The sequence below is a fragment of the Cyanistes caeruleus genome, chromosome 2 (assembly GCF_971803275.1).
Source record: "Cyanistes caeruleus chromosome 2, bCyaCae1.hap1.1, whole genome shotgun sequence".
Taxonomy (NCBI): Eukaryota; Metazoa; Chordata; class Aves; order Passeriformes; family Paridae; genus Cyanistes; species Cyanistes caeruleus.
In genome coordinates this window covers 120,141,824-120,154,962 of record NC_141702.1, presented here as the reverse complement: position 1 = coordinate 120,154,962, position 13,139 = coordinate 120,141,824, and the positions used below count along the sequence as shown (strand labels likewise).

The 13,139-nt window shown below is 47.9% G+C and overlaps 1 protein-coding gene and 1 long non-coding RNA gene across 4 annotated transcripts; one reads left to right on the top strand and one right to left on the bottom strand.

The window, feature by feature from the left end:
- Positions 1-177: 177 nt before the first annotated feature.
- Positions 178-13,061, top strand: NPHP1 (nephrocystin 1). 3 transcript variants are annotated; one of them, XM_086875152.1, is made up of 20 exons: positions 178-287; positions 1,694-1,758; positions 2,474-2,534; positions 2,944-3,080; positions 3,415-3,613; positions 3,791-3,892; positions 4,380-4,471; positions 4,592-4,631; positions 4,908-4,992; positions 5,549-5,643; positions 5,897-6,025; positions 6,809-6,883; positions 7,157-7,267; positions 8,187-8,269; positions 9,120-9,196; positions 9,475-9,571; positions 9,684-9,796; positions 11,056-11,129; positions 11,236-11,280; positions 12,647-13,061. In XM_086875152.1, the coding sequence occupies exons 1-20, from the start codon at positions 219-221 to the stop codon at positions 12,923-12,925; spliced, it is 2,028 nt and encodes a 675-aa protein (XP_086731278.1). In that variant the 5' UTR covers positions 178-218; the 3' UTR covers positions 12,926-13,061. The 3 variants fall into 3 exon arrangements, with proteins under 3 accessions (XP_086731278.1, XP_086731277.1, XP_086731276.1); XM_086875151.1 differs by having other exon boundaries at positions 9,472-9,571; XM_086875150.1 differs by having other exon boundaries at positions 204-320; positions 9,472-9,571.
- Positions 5,062-11,238, bottom strand: LOC147655177 (uncharacterized). Its single transcript, XR_015282482.1, has 4 exons — positions 11,139-11,238; positions 10,106-10,244; positions 8,366-8,568; positions 5,062-7,390 (listed from the first exon to the last, which is right to left on the bottom strand). It is a non-coding gene; the product is annotated as an uncharacterized LOC147655177 (long non-coding RNA).
- Positions 13,062-13,139: the final 78 nt, after the last annotated feature.

Below are 13,139 nucleotides of genomic sequence, written 5' to 3'. Positions count from 1 at the left end.
TCCCAAACGTAACGATCCTGGATGGTCTCCAGAGCTGATTCCAACCCCAGCTGTGATTCCGTGACCGGGATCACAAAACGCCACAGCCCGTTTGTCCCCAGCCGGGTTGCGAAGGAGCTTTGGGAGCCGGGGGCTGCCCGGTGTGCGCTCGGAGCGCTGCGGCCCCGCCCCGGGCCCGTCATCCCCCGGCGCCGGCGCTGCCCCGTTGCCCGGTGAGCATGTCGGAGCGGCGCGCGCGGGGGCCGCTGCAGCGGGTGCAGCGCCGGAGCCGGGAGCTGCGGGCGCAGGTACCGGGGCCGTACCGGGGATGTACCGGGGCCGTACCGGGGATGTACCGGGGATGTACCGGGGCCGTACCGGGGATGTACCGGGGCCGTACCGGGGATGTACCAAGGCCGGTACCGGGGATGTACCGGGGATGTACCGAGGCCGGTACCGGGGATGTACCGGGGATGTACCGAGGCCGGTACCGGGGATGTACCGGGGATGTACCAAGGCCGGTACCGGGGATGTACCGGGGATGTACCGGGGCCGTACCGGGGATGTACCGGGGATGTACCGGGGCCGTACCGGGGATGTACCGGGGCCGTACCGGGGATGTACCAAGGCCGGTACCGGGGATGTACCGGGGATGTACCGAGGCCGGTACCGGGGATGTACCGGGGATGTACCGAGGCCGGTACCGGGGATGTACCGGGGATGTACCAAGGCCGGTACCGGGGATGTACCGGGGATGTACCAAGGCCGGTACCGGGGATGTACCGGGGCCGTACCGGGGATGTACCGGGGCCGTACCGGGGATGTACCAAGGCCGGTACCGGGGCCGTACCGGGGATGTACCAAGGCCGGTACCGGGGATGTACCGGGGATGTACCGGGGATGTACCAAGGCCGGTACCGGGGATGTACCGGGGCCGTACCGGGGATGTACCAAGGCCGGTACCGGGGATGTACCGGGGATGTACCGAGGCCGGTACCGGGGATGTACCGGGGATGTACCGAGGCCGGTACCGGGGATGTACCGGGGATGTACCAAGGCCGGTACCGGGGATGTACCGGGGATGTACCGGGGATGTACCAAGGCCGGTACCGGGGATGTACCGGGGCCGTACCGGGGATGTACCGGGGCCGTACCGGGGATGTACCAAGGCCGGTACCGGGGCCGTACCGGGGATGTACCAAGGCCGGTACCGGGGATGTACCGGGGATGTACCGGGGATGTACCAAGGCCGGTACCGGGGATGTACCGGGGCCGTACCGGGGATGTACCAAGGCCGGTACCGGGGATGTACCGGGGATGTACCGAGGCCGGTACCGGGGATGTACCGGGGATGTACCGAGGCCGGTACCGGGGATGTACCGGGGATGTACCGAGGCCGGTACCGGGGATGTACCGGGGATGTACCGAGGCCGGTACCGGGGATGTACCGGGGATGTACCAAGGCCGGTACCGGGGATGTACCGGGGATGTACCGGGGATGTACCAAGGCCGGTACCGGGGCCGTACCGGGGATGTACCAAGGCCGGTACCGGGGATGTACCGGGGATGTACCGGGGATGTACCGAGGCCGGTACCGGGGATGTACCAGGGATGTACCAGGGCCGGTACCGGAGCTGTACCCGGGCTGGTACCGGTGCCGTGCCGACTCTCTCGCCCCCCGGCCCCTGACCGCCCCTGGTGTCCCCTGTTGCAGGTGGAGGAGCTGCGGGCGGACAGCGCGGCTGCAGCCCCCGGGCAGCGGGAGGCTCTTTGGCTGAGGTGAGCGGGGTCCCGAGCCCCATCCCGAACCCATCCCTCGGTCCCACCGCCCGGGCGCTGCCCTCACCCTCCCCTCTCGTACCCTCAGTACTGCTCGTTCCCTCTGTGCTTTCCCCTCCCAATTGTACAGCGTTCTCCCAGCCCCTTCTCTCCCCTGTCTTCCGAGCTGCCTCTTTCCCAGCCCCTTCTCTCCCCTGTTTTCCGAGCTGCCTCCTCCCCACCCCTCTGGGGCTGAGGACAGTCTGGAGAAGGGAGGACTGAGAGGAGATCTCACCAATCCACATAAATATCTCCAAGGCAGGTGCCAAGGGGATGTGCCAGGCTCCTTCCAGTGGTGCCCAGCAGCAACATGAGGAGCAATGGCCATAAATGAAAACACAAGATCCACTTCTCCATGAGGATGGCAGAGAACTGGAAGTGCTGCCCAGGGAGGGTGTGGAGTCTCCCTCCCTGGAGACATCCCACCTGGATGCATTCCCGTGTCACCTGCTCTGGGTGACCCTGCCTGAGCAGTGGAGTTGGACTGGGTGAGCTCCAGAGGTCCATTCCAACCCCAGCTGTTCTGGGATTCCGTCAAATGCTGCTCTTTGGGCTTGGAATTCTCAACCTGAAGGGACACACAACGCCTAAAATGACACCTTTCAGTCAGCAGGTGTGGTTTGGGTCAGAATTTTAAGAAAATACCGTCTGTCTGTCTGTCTTGCTTTCAATGCAGATGTACAGAGCTGAAGAAATTGGTGGAGGAGAATACAAATGCTCTCCATGCTTTGAAAAAAGTAAGTATGGAGATTAATTTGTGGTTTTCTTCAAAATCCACCGTGGAAAGTGTTTGAAGAAAATCACTGTTCTATTTTAGATGCCTCAGTCCAAGAGCAATGCCCAGTACTGCATAATCCCTGCTGGTCATCTCTCCAATCTATATTTTTTTATATTAATTTTTATAATTTAAAAATTCACTTTAATGCTTTACTTTGTCCAAGTCCCAGGTGAAAACAGAGAATTTCACCTTGGTAAAAAGGTGAAAGGGTAAGAAAATTGTCACTAAAGAGGGAATGACAGCAGCCCAGGAAGGGGAAAGCTTGTAAGGCATCTCTGGAAAACTTAATTTATAGAGGAACTTTGATTCTTTGAGCAATTTATTGGGGAACTTTGATTTTTTGGGGCATTTTCTGGGTTCTCTGTCAGGCTGACGAGCCGGCGCCGGTGGGGAATTACAGCCAGAGGAAGGAAGAGGAAGAAAAGCTTTTGCTGAAACTCTCCCAGCAGCTGCAGAAACTCCTGCTTGTCTTGGATCAGGATAATGTGACAAAGAATTATCCACGGTGAGTAGCTTAAACATACAAATGCAACCTGGTTTTTAAAAGGATGGCTGGAATGGGCCTTGGAAAATAATTATCTCACCCCCTTGATTAGCTGAAAAATAACAGAAGGATAAAAAAAGAAGTGCTCAGGAGAGAACTCATTTATGACTGGCTGGGATTTTCTTAAAGAGTGCTGGACAATGAATGTGAGGTTTGGAGGAGATTCTTCAGGACAGAGAGCAAAACACAGGAATGAAAATGATGGATCTGAAAAATGTCCTTGCAGAGGCTTAACAGCATTTCAAAAAGTTTGGTGGAGATGATACTAAAAAATCGTTTGATTTATTTTGGGTAGGGATGAGGAACACCAGAAAGGTCCTCATGCAGAAGAGGGAGATGAAGAAGAGGAGAGTGAAGATGAAGAAGGTGAGGAGGAGGAGGAGACTGAAGAAGAAGAAGAAGATATGGAGAAGTTGTTGGATGATCCAAATGTTAGAGAATGTGTTGCTGTTGGAAACTTTGATGCCCAGCAAGAAGGGGATCTCACATTTGTGGTAAATCTCTCCCTGTAAAGGGTTTTTACTGCAGTGAGTTAAGCAGTAACTATAATGAAATCCTCTGCTTTTGGGATTCAGCCAGTTGTGGGATTTGGGGAGAAACTGGAGTTAGGTCCTTTTTCATTTAAATATTTGGTTGTTTTTTTGTCTCTGTCTCTTTTTCTGATGCCAAAGAAAGGTGAAGTCCTGCTCATACACGACAAGAAGGCGGATGGCTGGTGGGTAGCTGAAAATTCCAAGGGGGAGAGAGGCCTCGTTCCCAGGACCTACCTTGCGGTTGGTGTGCTGCAACCTCTGTCCTAATCCCCCCTCTGCTCTTTTATGTCAATTAATGAGCATATAGCTGCACCAAATGGGTCACAAAGCAGTGTGGTGGTTGGAAATAAAGCACATTATTTGGAAATAACTCCATGTTTTTATCCATGGGCATGGAGATAGCCACCAAAAGCAGCATTTCTGTGCCTTGGGAAGTTGTGGCAGAGAAGTTTCTTGAACACAAAAATCAGAATCTTTCTTGCTAAAGGCCAGCTCTGAAGACTCCAAGCTGCTGTGGATTAATTTGGGATTTTAATAATTTATCTGAAATGGGAGTCCATGTAAATGTGGGACAATTTTCTGCATCACAGAGAGAAAAATCTTCTTTTCTAAACTTCCTTAATTTATTCTAAACTTAAATTAACATGGGCTGTGGTTGGAGAAGACATTTTTAAGAACAGAACTGGGAAGAAATCAAGCCCTTTGCCATTTTAAATGTGAATTCCAGGTTCCTAAGGAAGAGGAAGAAAGCCAGGAGGAGTCAGAAGAACACATAGAAGTGGTGGATGAAACAGCAGATGGAACTGAAATTAAAAAAAGGTAAATGGAATGTCTCAGATACAGCTGTGAAGCTGCTGCTGTTTGAAAACAGAGTGCTATTTAGTGGTTAAATTTTTGTTCGTGTGAGGATTTACTATAAATCCCTCTATTTTCTTCCAGAACAGATTCCCACTGGAGTGCTGTCCGAGCCATCACAGAGGTAGGTGCCCCTGTTACACTGCAGCTTCACCTGCCATAATCTTCATTATTTTGTAGACAAGCTGTGCCTTTTCCCAAACACCGTGTCTCGTATCACAGCCTATTGTTCTTTAACAACATCTGTGTTTTGGGAGGTTTTGGTAGCAAGAAATGCCACAGAAATGTTTCAGAGGTGACCGACATCCCAAGTTTTTGGTTCTAAATTCTGTAAATTGGGATGAAATTTGCTGTTAAATAGCAGGAACAGTAATATCCTTTTTTTTTTTGTTTTTACTAGAATGACACTGTGGAGGTATTGACCACCACAGGGGCAGTTCCTGCTGGATTTCGCCCATCCATGCTTTTCCAGCTCTTGGAGGAAGGTAAGGATTTTGTCTGGCAGGATTCTCAGGTGTCTGTGGTGGCTTTCTCACCCTGGTCACCAGCCTGTTGGTGTTGCTTTATTTTAATTTATTAGCTAACTGGCTATATTTGATCCATCATATAATGTATAAAAGATTTTTTTTTTCCCTTAAATTTTAATATATCAGTGTGAAATCCTGACAAATTTCCTCATGATTTTAAAGAGTTTCTGCTTTGGAAGTTCATTCCTGTTGACTTTGCTGGAAATTAGGGTTGTTTTTTTTTAAATTTTAATTCTTCCTTTTTCTCAAAGGTCTTTTGTAGCCTCTTCACCAAATATATTATCTCATGTTTTCTTAGTCTTTCTGTTTAAAGCTATTTAATCTCTTTTTTAAATTAAATTACTGTGCTTTTGGGATTAAATAATTCAGAATACTCACAGTGCTCATGGCAGATAATTCCATAGTGTTGTTTGGTCAAATATTCAACTGGACACGAATTTGGGGTGTTGTCCTTTTTGGCACAAAAAAGATAATTTTAAAAAATGAAGAGTTTTTAAATTTACTCTTGTTGTAGGTGAAGAATTTCGAGCAAGTTACTATTTGCAACCAGAGCTTACCCCATCCCAGCTGGCTTTCAAAGACTTGGTGTGGAACTCTGAGAGAAATACCGTGAGTATTGCTGCTAAGGGGGACACCGTTTGCCTTCTTTCCTTTTGGTTATTGATTATGTCTTAATTTGCAACCATCTCTGGAATATTTCTTCTGCTGGCACCTTTTGTCCCACTAAAACATCACAGCTAAAGGCTTGTGAAGAAATCCTGCTGCTACCACTGCACTACCTTTGTGGCTGGGAGAATCACCTCAGTCCATAAACACAAAATGAGGGCCCTGTAGGTTTAACCCTCCTTCTGCTGCATTTCAGATCCATCCTAGACCCACCAGAGTGTCCCTGATTGTCACTTTATGCAGCTGCAAGATGATTCCTCCTCCCGGAACCGGCGTGCGGGTCCTCAGCCGGCACGTCCGGCTCTGCCTCTTCGACGGCAGCCGGGTAAGGAATGTGTCTGCTTCCCAAATAAAGGACTGGAGGAGGTTTGCAACTCCCAGGATCCTTCAGGTCCTGGTTCCTTTCGTAGGCAGCTCCTCCAGCTGTCTCACACAACCTGCCTCCCAAGATGCTTAATTTATGCTCAGCTGAGTCTGGTTTGAGCCCACTCACGCAGAAGAATAGAACTGAATGATAAAACAGGCCAGACCGCATTGGTGGGCATTGGGCACGGCCAGGCAAGCACGCTCAGCCCTGCTTCCCACCCTTGCTACTCCACAAAGCACTCGATCCCTCCCTTTTTCTGCCTTTGGTTTCTCCCCTGCTGCTTTCCTCTCGGGGTAAATCAGGTGCAGCCCCAAAATGCCCGTGAGCAGTGTGAGGTGAGCCGGGGAGCTGCTCCTGACTCAGGGTGACAGTCACACCCAGCCCTGGGAGGGGCTGGGGTGGGAGCTCCATTTCTGAGTCCCTAATTTTGGGTTCCCCACCTGCCATTGTGCCTGCTGGCTCCTCTGTGTTCCTGGCGATGGGGATGAGCATTTCCCGGGCTGATCCGTCTCCTGGGATGGGCCTGGGAGCAGCTGGGTCAGGGTCAGATTCCTCCACATGCCCTTGATCCTCTGTTCCTTTGTGTGTGTGCAGAGCAGCCTTTTATAAAAACATAACCCTGCTTATCCAGCAGTTTTCTTCCAGCTGTCTTTGTTGCGTGCGGTGTTGGATCCATCTGGGATAACCCTGCATTTTCTGAAAGCAGTAAAACTTGCCTTAGCTTTTTTTCCCCCACTTCAGGTGCTGAGTAACATTCACACAGTGAGAGCTACGTGGCTGCCTAAAAATCCTCAAACTTGGACCTTTTCTCCAAGGGTAGGTGACACAGCTGCTGGCTTTTTACAGCTTCTTCCTTCAGTGTCACTAAAGTGTTCCCTGGTGGCACAGCTATGCTCCATGGAAAGACAATAAGGGGAGCAGGGTTTTGACTGGAATCGCTTCTCTCCTCATTTTTTATAGCGGGATTGAGTCTGAGATCTTGTGTTGAGTGAGGGATGTGCTTGAAGGCCTTTAAAATTCAAGTTGTTGGTTTTTTTTCCATAGGTACATTAACTTCTTTTTCCTTTTTCCTCCCTCCCTCTGTACCAGGTGATGGGCATCTTACCCAGCTTGCTTGATGGTGACTCTTTTGTCAGGTCCAACTCCATGTCTTCAGACATTGGGATATTGTTTGAGCTCGGCATCACGTACAGGTGCAATGTGAGTGTGGGGAGGGGCACTGGAAGTCACTCCAAGTGCAGGTTCATAAAGGGAACCAGCTGTCCCCAGGTAGAGAATATGACCAGAGAATATCCCTCTTTAGAGAACAGGATTAGACAATACCTGGAAAGACGGAGAGAGACTTTTCACAAGGTCATGTAGTGATAGGACAAGGGGGAATGACTTCCCACCGTCAGAGGGCAGGGATGGATGGGATGTTGGGAAGGAATTCCTCTCTGGGAGGGTGGGGAGGCCCTGGCACAGGGTGCCCAGGGAAGCTGTGGCTGTCCCTGGATCCCTGGCAGCGCTCAAGTCTGGGTTGGACAGGGCTTGGAGCAGCCTGGGATAGTTGAAGATGTCCCTGGCCATGGCAGGGGTTGGAACAAGATGATCCTTAAAATCCCTTCCAACCCAAACCATTCTGGGATTCTCTGATGGGAGAATATCCCTAATTAGAGAATAAAAGTCCCTCTGGCTCATGGATGTGCATGTCCCTGTACCAACACTGAAGTAACTTGTACCAAAGATCCCATGCCATGGGATCCCAATGGACTAGTTCTCTCTTCACTCCTGCAGTTTTCCATCTCAGCCATTTATTTCAGACCAATGTCCTGTACAGTTTGAAAACTTTAACTGTTTCAGCAGTATGGACAGTGGTTCCCAGCTCCTGTTGACACACATAGAGCCTGTCCATCTGGGATATGCTGCTGGAAAGCACAACAGGTAGTAAGACAATAGATGGTAAAGCCAGGAAAACTACTCTCAGAGAAGGCAGACTGTGATTTTTAAACACTCAAAGGTGAAAGAGGAAAAGGGGAATAACTACAACAATTTTGATGTGGTTACTGTTATTAATTGTGGTTCAGTCACTCATTCTGGGTCAGCTGCTCAAATAATTTACATTTCTCTTTTTTCCTAGTCAACAGGTGAAAGAGGAGAGCTGAGCTGTGGCTGGGCCTTTCTGAAGCTCTTCACTTCCACTGGGCTTCCTGTTCCTTCCAAGTGAGTTTGTTGCCTTGTCCTGCTCTCCCTGTATTTACACATAGGTGTAAATAGATCTGTTTTAGACTAAGAGTAAAACTCCTCTTTCATACTTACACACTCCTGGGGCAAGGGGCATCCGCACCAGGCCTTTATGATTCTGGTTCTTCTTTGCTGCATTATCCCTTTCCCATGTGAAAACTGGGAGATGGTTCCCAAGACCTGGAATCAGGTAGGAGTTGTTGTGAATGAATCTCTCACTGCTCTTGGAGCGTAAATTACATTTTTGCAGCTGATTTATGATTATTTGGTCCAGTCATCTGAAAGAACAATAAAGTGGATATATTTTTATTTTATTAAATGTAGGAAAACTTTCTGTTTATTGACAGAAATAATTCACTGTAGCTCAGACTTTCAAGGCTTGTTTTTTACCAAATACTGGTAGACATATATGTATTGTGTATATGTATTCTGAATTTATCTGGGTTACAGCACCTGCAGGACACCTCCACTGTTCTAAAAGTCTCTAAATCTCATCTTTCAAATATTCTACTATTTCATTAAGTAAGCATGGTATTATAGATTAAACTTCATGCTTGTTTCAGCAGTGACTTACTCTTGGCAGAACTGGGGTTACATTATTCTTTAACAAATTTTAAATATGGAAGATTTAAATTGTTGAAGTGATGATTCCTCAAAACCATTTTAGTGCACCAATTGCTAAATTCCATACAAGAAAAATATTTGGGCTGTGGAAAAGAATCAGTGTTGTTAATGGCTTTTAAAATAATTGACCTCCCAGTATAATTAAATTCCAAAAAGAGTTGAATTCCCAATATCATACAGGCTTCAAATTTATCTTTATTGACAGGATGTATGAGCTGGTCCTGAGTGGTGGAACTCCCTATGAGAGAGGCATTGAGGTTGACCCATCAATATCAAGGAGAGGTGTGGTTCCTTTTCAGTGTAATATAAACATAATGATGTGATTCATGCTGCATCTCCTTCACAACAGTGCCCACAGCCTGCTTTGGGTTTGTGTGTTCTATTTTTGCACGTATTCCATTGTCTATCTGCTTTTGCCTTGGCTGTGGGGAGCTGGGTGCTGCCAGGCTGACTCAACTTGAAAGAGTTCTCAACCCACCGAAATGCCCATTTTTGTCATACAATTATTACTGTTGTTTCAAACTGACTGTTTCAATCTGGGGTGTTTATTCCTTCAGCAGGCTCTGGGGTTTTTCAGCAGTTCATGAGCCTCAGGAAACAGCCTGTGCTTCTGGTGAAAGTGAAGTCACCAAGTGTGCACTCAAAAGACATCCTGAAGTGAGTCCTTGTGCTTCCATAAAATGAAAAAGTATTCCAGATAGCCTAGAGAAATCTGCAGTGTTTGCAGATCAATCAACATCTCAACTGCTGTCCCTTATTTTCCCAACAGTTTTCTCCCTGAAACATTAGTTGGGGGCATGTGCTACATCCATCTCCTGGTGTTTTATCGGCAAATCCTTGGAGATGCCCTCCTGAAGGACAGGATGAGCATGCAAAGCACAGGTGAGCACTGAAGGAAGATCAGGGAATGACTCTCTCCAGAGTCTCCCTCTGGTAAGAGATGTTTTTGGCACTCTGGCTAAGTTAGCCTCTTTGTTTTTATTTTTAATTATTGTTTACTTGCTGGCAGTAGGGAGAGACCCAAGTTGGAGAATTCTGGTTTTAGGACTCAGTGTCTTGCCCTGATTATTCAGCAGAACTAATGATAGTTTATATCCTTCGCTATTTCGAAACCAATTTGAAATAAGGAAAAATTACATTTCTTAACTGTACTACATTTGAATTTATATAGGTGAGAACTGCCACACTTACCTGATTTGTTCTTCATGATTTAGGACAGTAGATCAGGCTGGTGACCTCTCCTGGAGTTAAATTGCATCCCTTTGGATTCAGACTTCATTTGAAGTCATTGAAAGGCTTTATCCCAGAAGTTGTTCTGGTAGCTGTGCAACTAAAGAAGATTTCTATTATTTCAAAATTCACCATCACTTTAGGAATAGACAACTGAAAATGTCTGTTCTACTTCCCAGAAGCCATCAGTCCTGGCTCCCTTCCCCAAAATGTTTTGGCATTAGTAAATGCTTCATGTTTACCAAACTTCCCATCAGCTTCAAGGTGAAGAAACAAGTGTACCTTCAATATTTGAAATCACACAATAAAGAAAACACTTCATCCAAAATCCTGCTCTCTGTCACCTGGAATCTTACCCACAGTCTCATTAATTAAAATAATGACAGGAGCAGAGTGATTTCTCATGGAAGTGATCCAAAAAGCACCAGGACACCTGTGCAGTGGGATATGTGCCCCATAGGGAAAATTCACTGTGCACTTGGTCCCTGGTTCTCCTAAAATGCCACATCAGACACAGGCTGAGGTAGAACCCAAGTGTGTTTATCCATAACATCCAAACCAAGCAGCACAATTACAGCTGTGTGTAAAAAAGACAGGTGCAGAAATGAGGGAAAACATCCCTGGCAGGTAAATCGGGAAGGGCTCGTGTTTGCTGGCATTCCCAAAAAACAGCACTGGGCTTTGTGTGTCGCCTCTCCTAGTTCAACTGTCTCTCAGCCACTGAGAAGTGGCTGCAGTCAGAACAGTTTTTAGGGAGTTCTCCTACCTTCCCTGCTCTGAAGAACTGTTATAGCTCATTTTCCCTTTGGAATAATCTGTCAGGAGGGGATGTGCTGAACACCTGGATGGGTCAATACTGAAAACCATCCTGACTCCTTCTTAGCCTTGACTGTGCTTGCTTTCTGTTGCAGACTTAATCTGTAATCCTGTTTTAGCAACTTTCCCTCAACTCCTGGATCAGCCAGACCTGATGGATGCACTTCGGGTATGTTACCTTGTCGAGATTTCCAGGCAAAATTTGAGCTTTTTTCCTGTCCTGGGGGAAGACAAAGTTCTCCACAGCCTTGGTCTGATTTTACATTTCATTTTAGAGTGCCTGGGCAGACAAAGAAAGAACATTGAAGAGAATAGAGAAGGTAACAAACTACAAGCTTTTCTTCCCATATATTCAGGGTAATTTGAGCTAGCTGCAATTGCTGCTTAACTTTTCCTCTCACTGTACATCTTTTTGGAAAATAGAGATATGTAAATGCAGTTCTTAACATTTCTCACCCAGATTCATAGCAGTAAACCAGGAGGAAATTTAAATTAACTTGTAACTTTTTATTTCAGTGTTGTTAGGGGGGGGAACCTGTTACAGTGTGGCTCCCTGTCAGGATATGCTCCCAATAGTCAGCTGGTAAAAGCTTTCCATGGAAACATAAGGGGCTGTGTATGCCCACAAAATCATCTTCCCTCCACCAAACTCTGAGCTTCAGTCCTCCCACAATCTGCCTGGGTAAAGGTCCCCAAATTCCTCAGATGTCCCTGCCCCAGACAGTTGTAATCCCACATTTTGGCATGTAGACAGCTGGAGAACTGACCTGGTGGTCCCCAGGCTCACCCACACCTTGTCCTACCTCCTGTCCCACAGACAGAGAGCAGCTGCAGGGAACTGAATGGGAAAGCCATTGGCTCTCAGTCCTGCATTTCCTGGGAGCAGCAGCGGGGTATTTCATTCCCTGTGCGTGCTCCTGGATTGATGCGCGAGGACGGCTCCCCGTTTACGCAGAACAAACACCCGCTGAGTCAGAGCGGCTTTTTCAGGGCCATTCATCCAAAAGGAAAGCAGATCTGCTCACAGAATTGGCAACTCCCCGGGCTCCCAGAACCATCCAGTTCTACCTGACTGGCATGTGCCACTCCCGCGGGAGGATTGCTGCCTGCTGAAGGCTCACCCCTCGCGTGGTTCCGTGAGGCTGAGCCCTGCAATGCTCCCCGCCAGGCACAGCGCTCCTGGGGCTGGGACACTCCGGACTTGGATCTTTCCCGTGTGTTTGATAATTGACCAGGCTGATCCTTTGGGTTTTCCAAAGTTATCTTTACAGGGGCACACACAGGTCACACCATGCACAAAGAGAGCCCGGGGGCAGCATCACCTCTGGCTGCAAGGAGTGGGATCAAAGCCACGCTCCGCCTGGGAGAGCAGGGAAATGAGAGGAGTTTGGGTTTCCAGGGCAGGGAAGATACAATATTAAGAAAATATAAATACCTCACAGCAAAGGGCTCTCTGTGCCTGTAGTTTGTGTGAAGGCTGGCAGAGTTCAGTGCAGGTTTGTTGGTATGCTGGAGGCTTTTCCAAGATAACCGATGTGTGTTTAGGAAGGTCAAATCTCTTCCCGTTGCTTTCCTGGGAACTGGGAGTGAGTTGTTTGGGTTTTTTCCTGTGTACAATACTTTGGGAAAGTGCTTGGCAACACCACGTGTTTGCACTGAAGTGTTTTCAAACGCTTTTCTCTGCAGAGAGATCAAGAATTCCTGAAGTCTGCGTTTGTCCTGGTGTACCACGACTCTGTATTCCCTCTGCTCTGCTCCACGATTCTCCCCAGCTACAAGTGGGCTGAGGAAGAGGTGGAATTGTCTCGCTGGAAGGTGATCCATGACTTCCTGAAAAGGAGCCGGGAGAACGACGGCGCGCTGGAGTACCTGCTGTCATCAGGAAACACCCACAGAGCCTTTGACATCTCAGAGCTGGCCTACGATTTCTTAGGAGAAGTCAGGGAAAACAATCCTGGAGAATGAACAAGTCAGGTTCTCTAGGAGCATGGTAATAATAAAATTAAAATCTTACCAAAGAGATTGTGTAGGATCTGAATTGTAATGGATATTTCAGCACAATTAAGATTTTGAGAGAGATTAAAATTATTTTATCCAATTATCTGCTGGAAGTTGTATTTTAAATTTTTGCTTTTGCAGTGTTAAACAAGGCTCTGGTTGCCTGTTACTACCTGTTGTA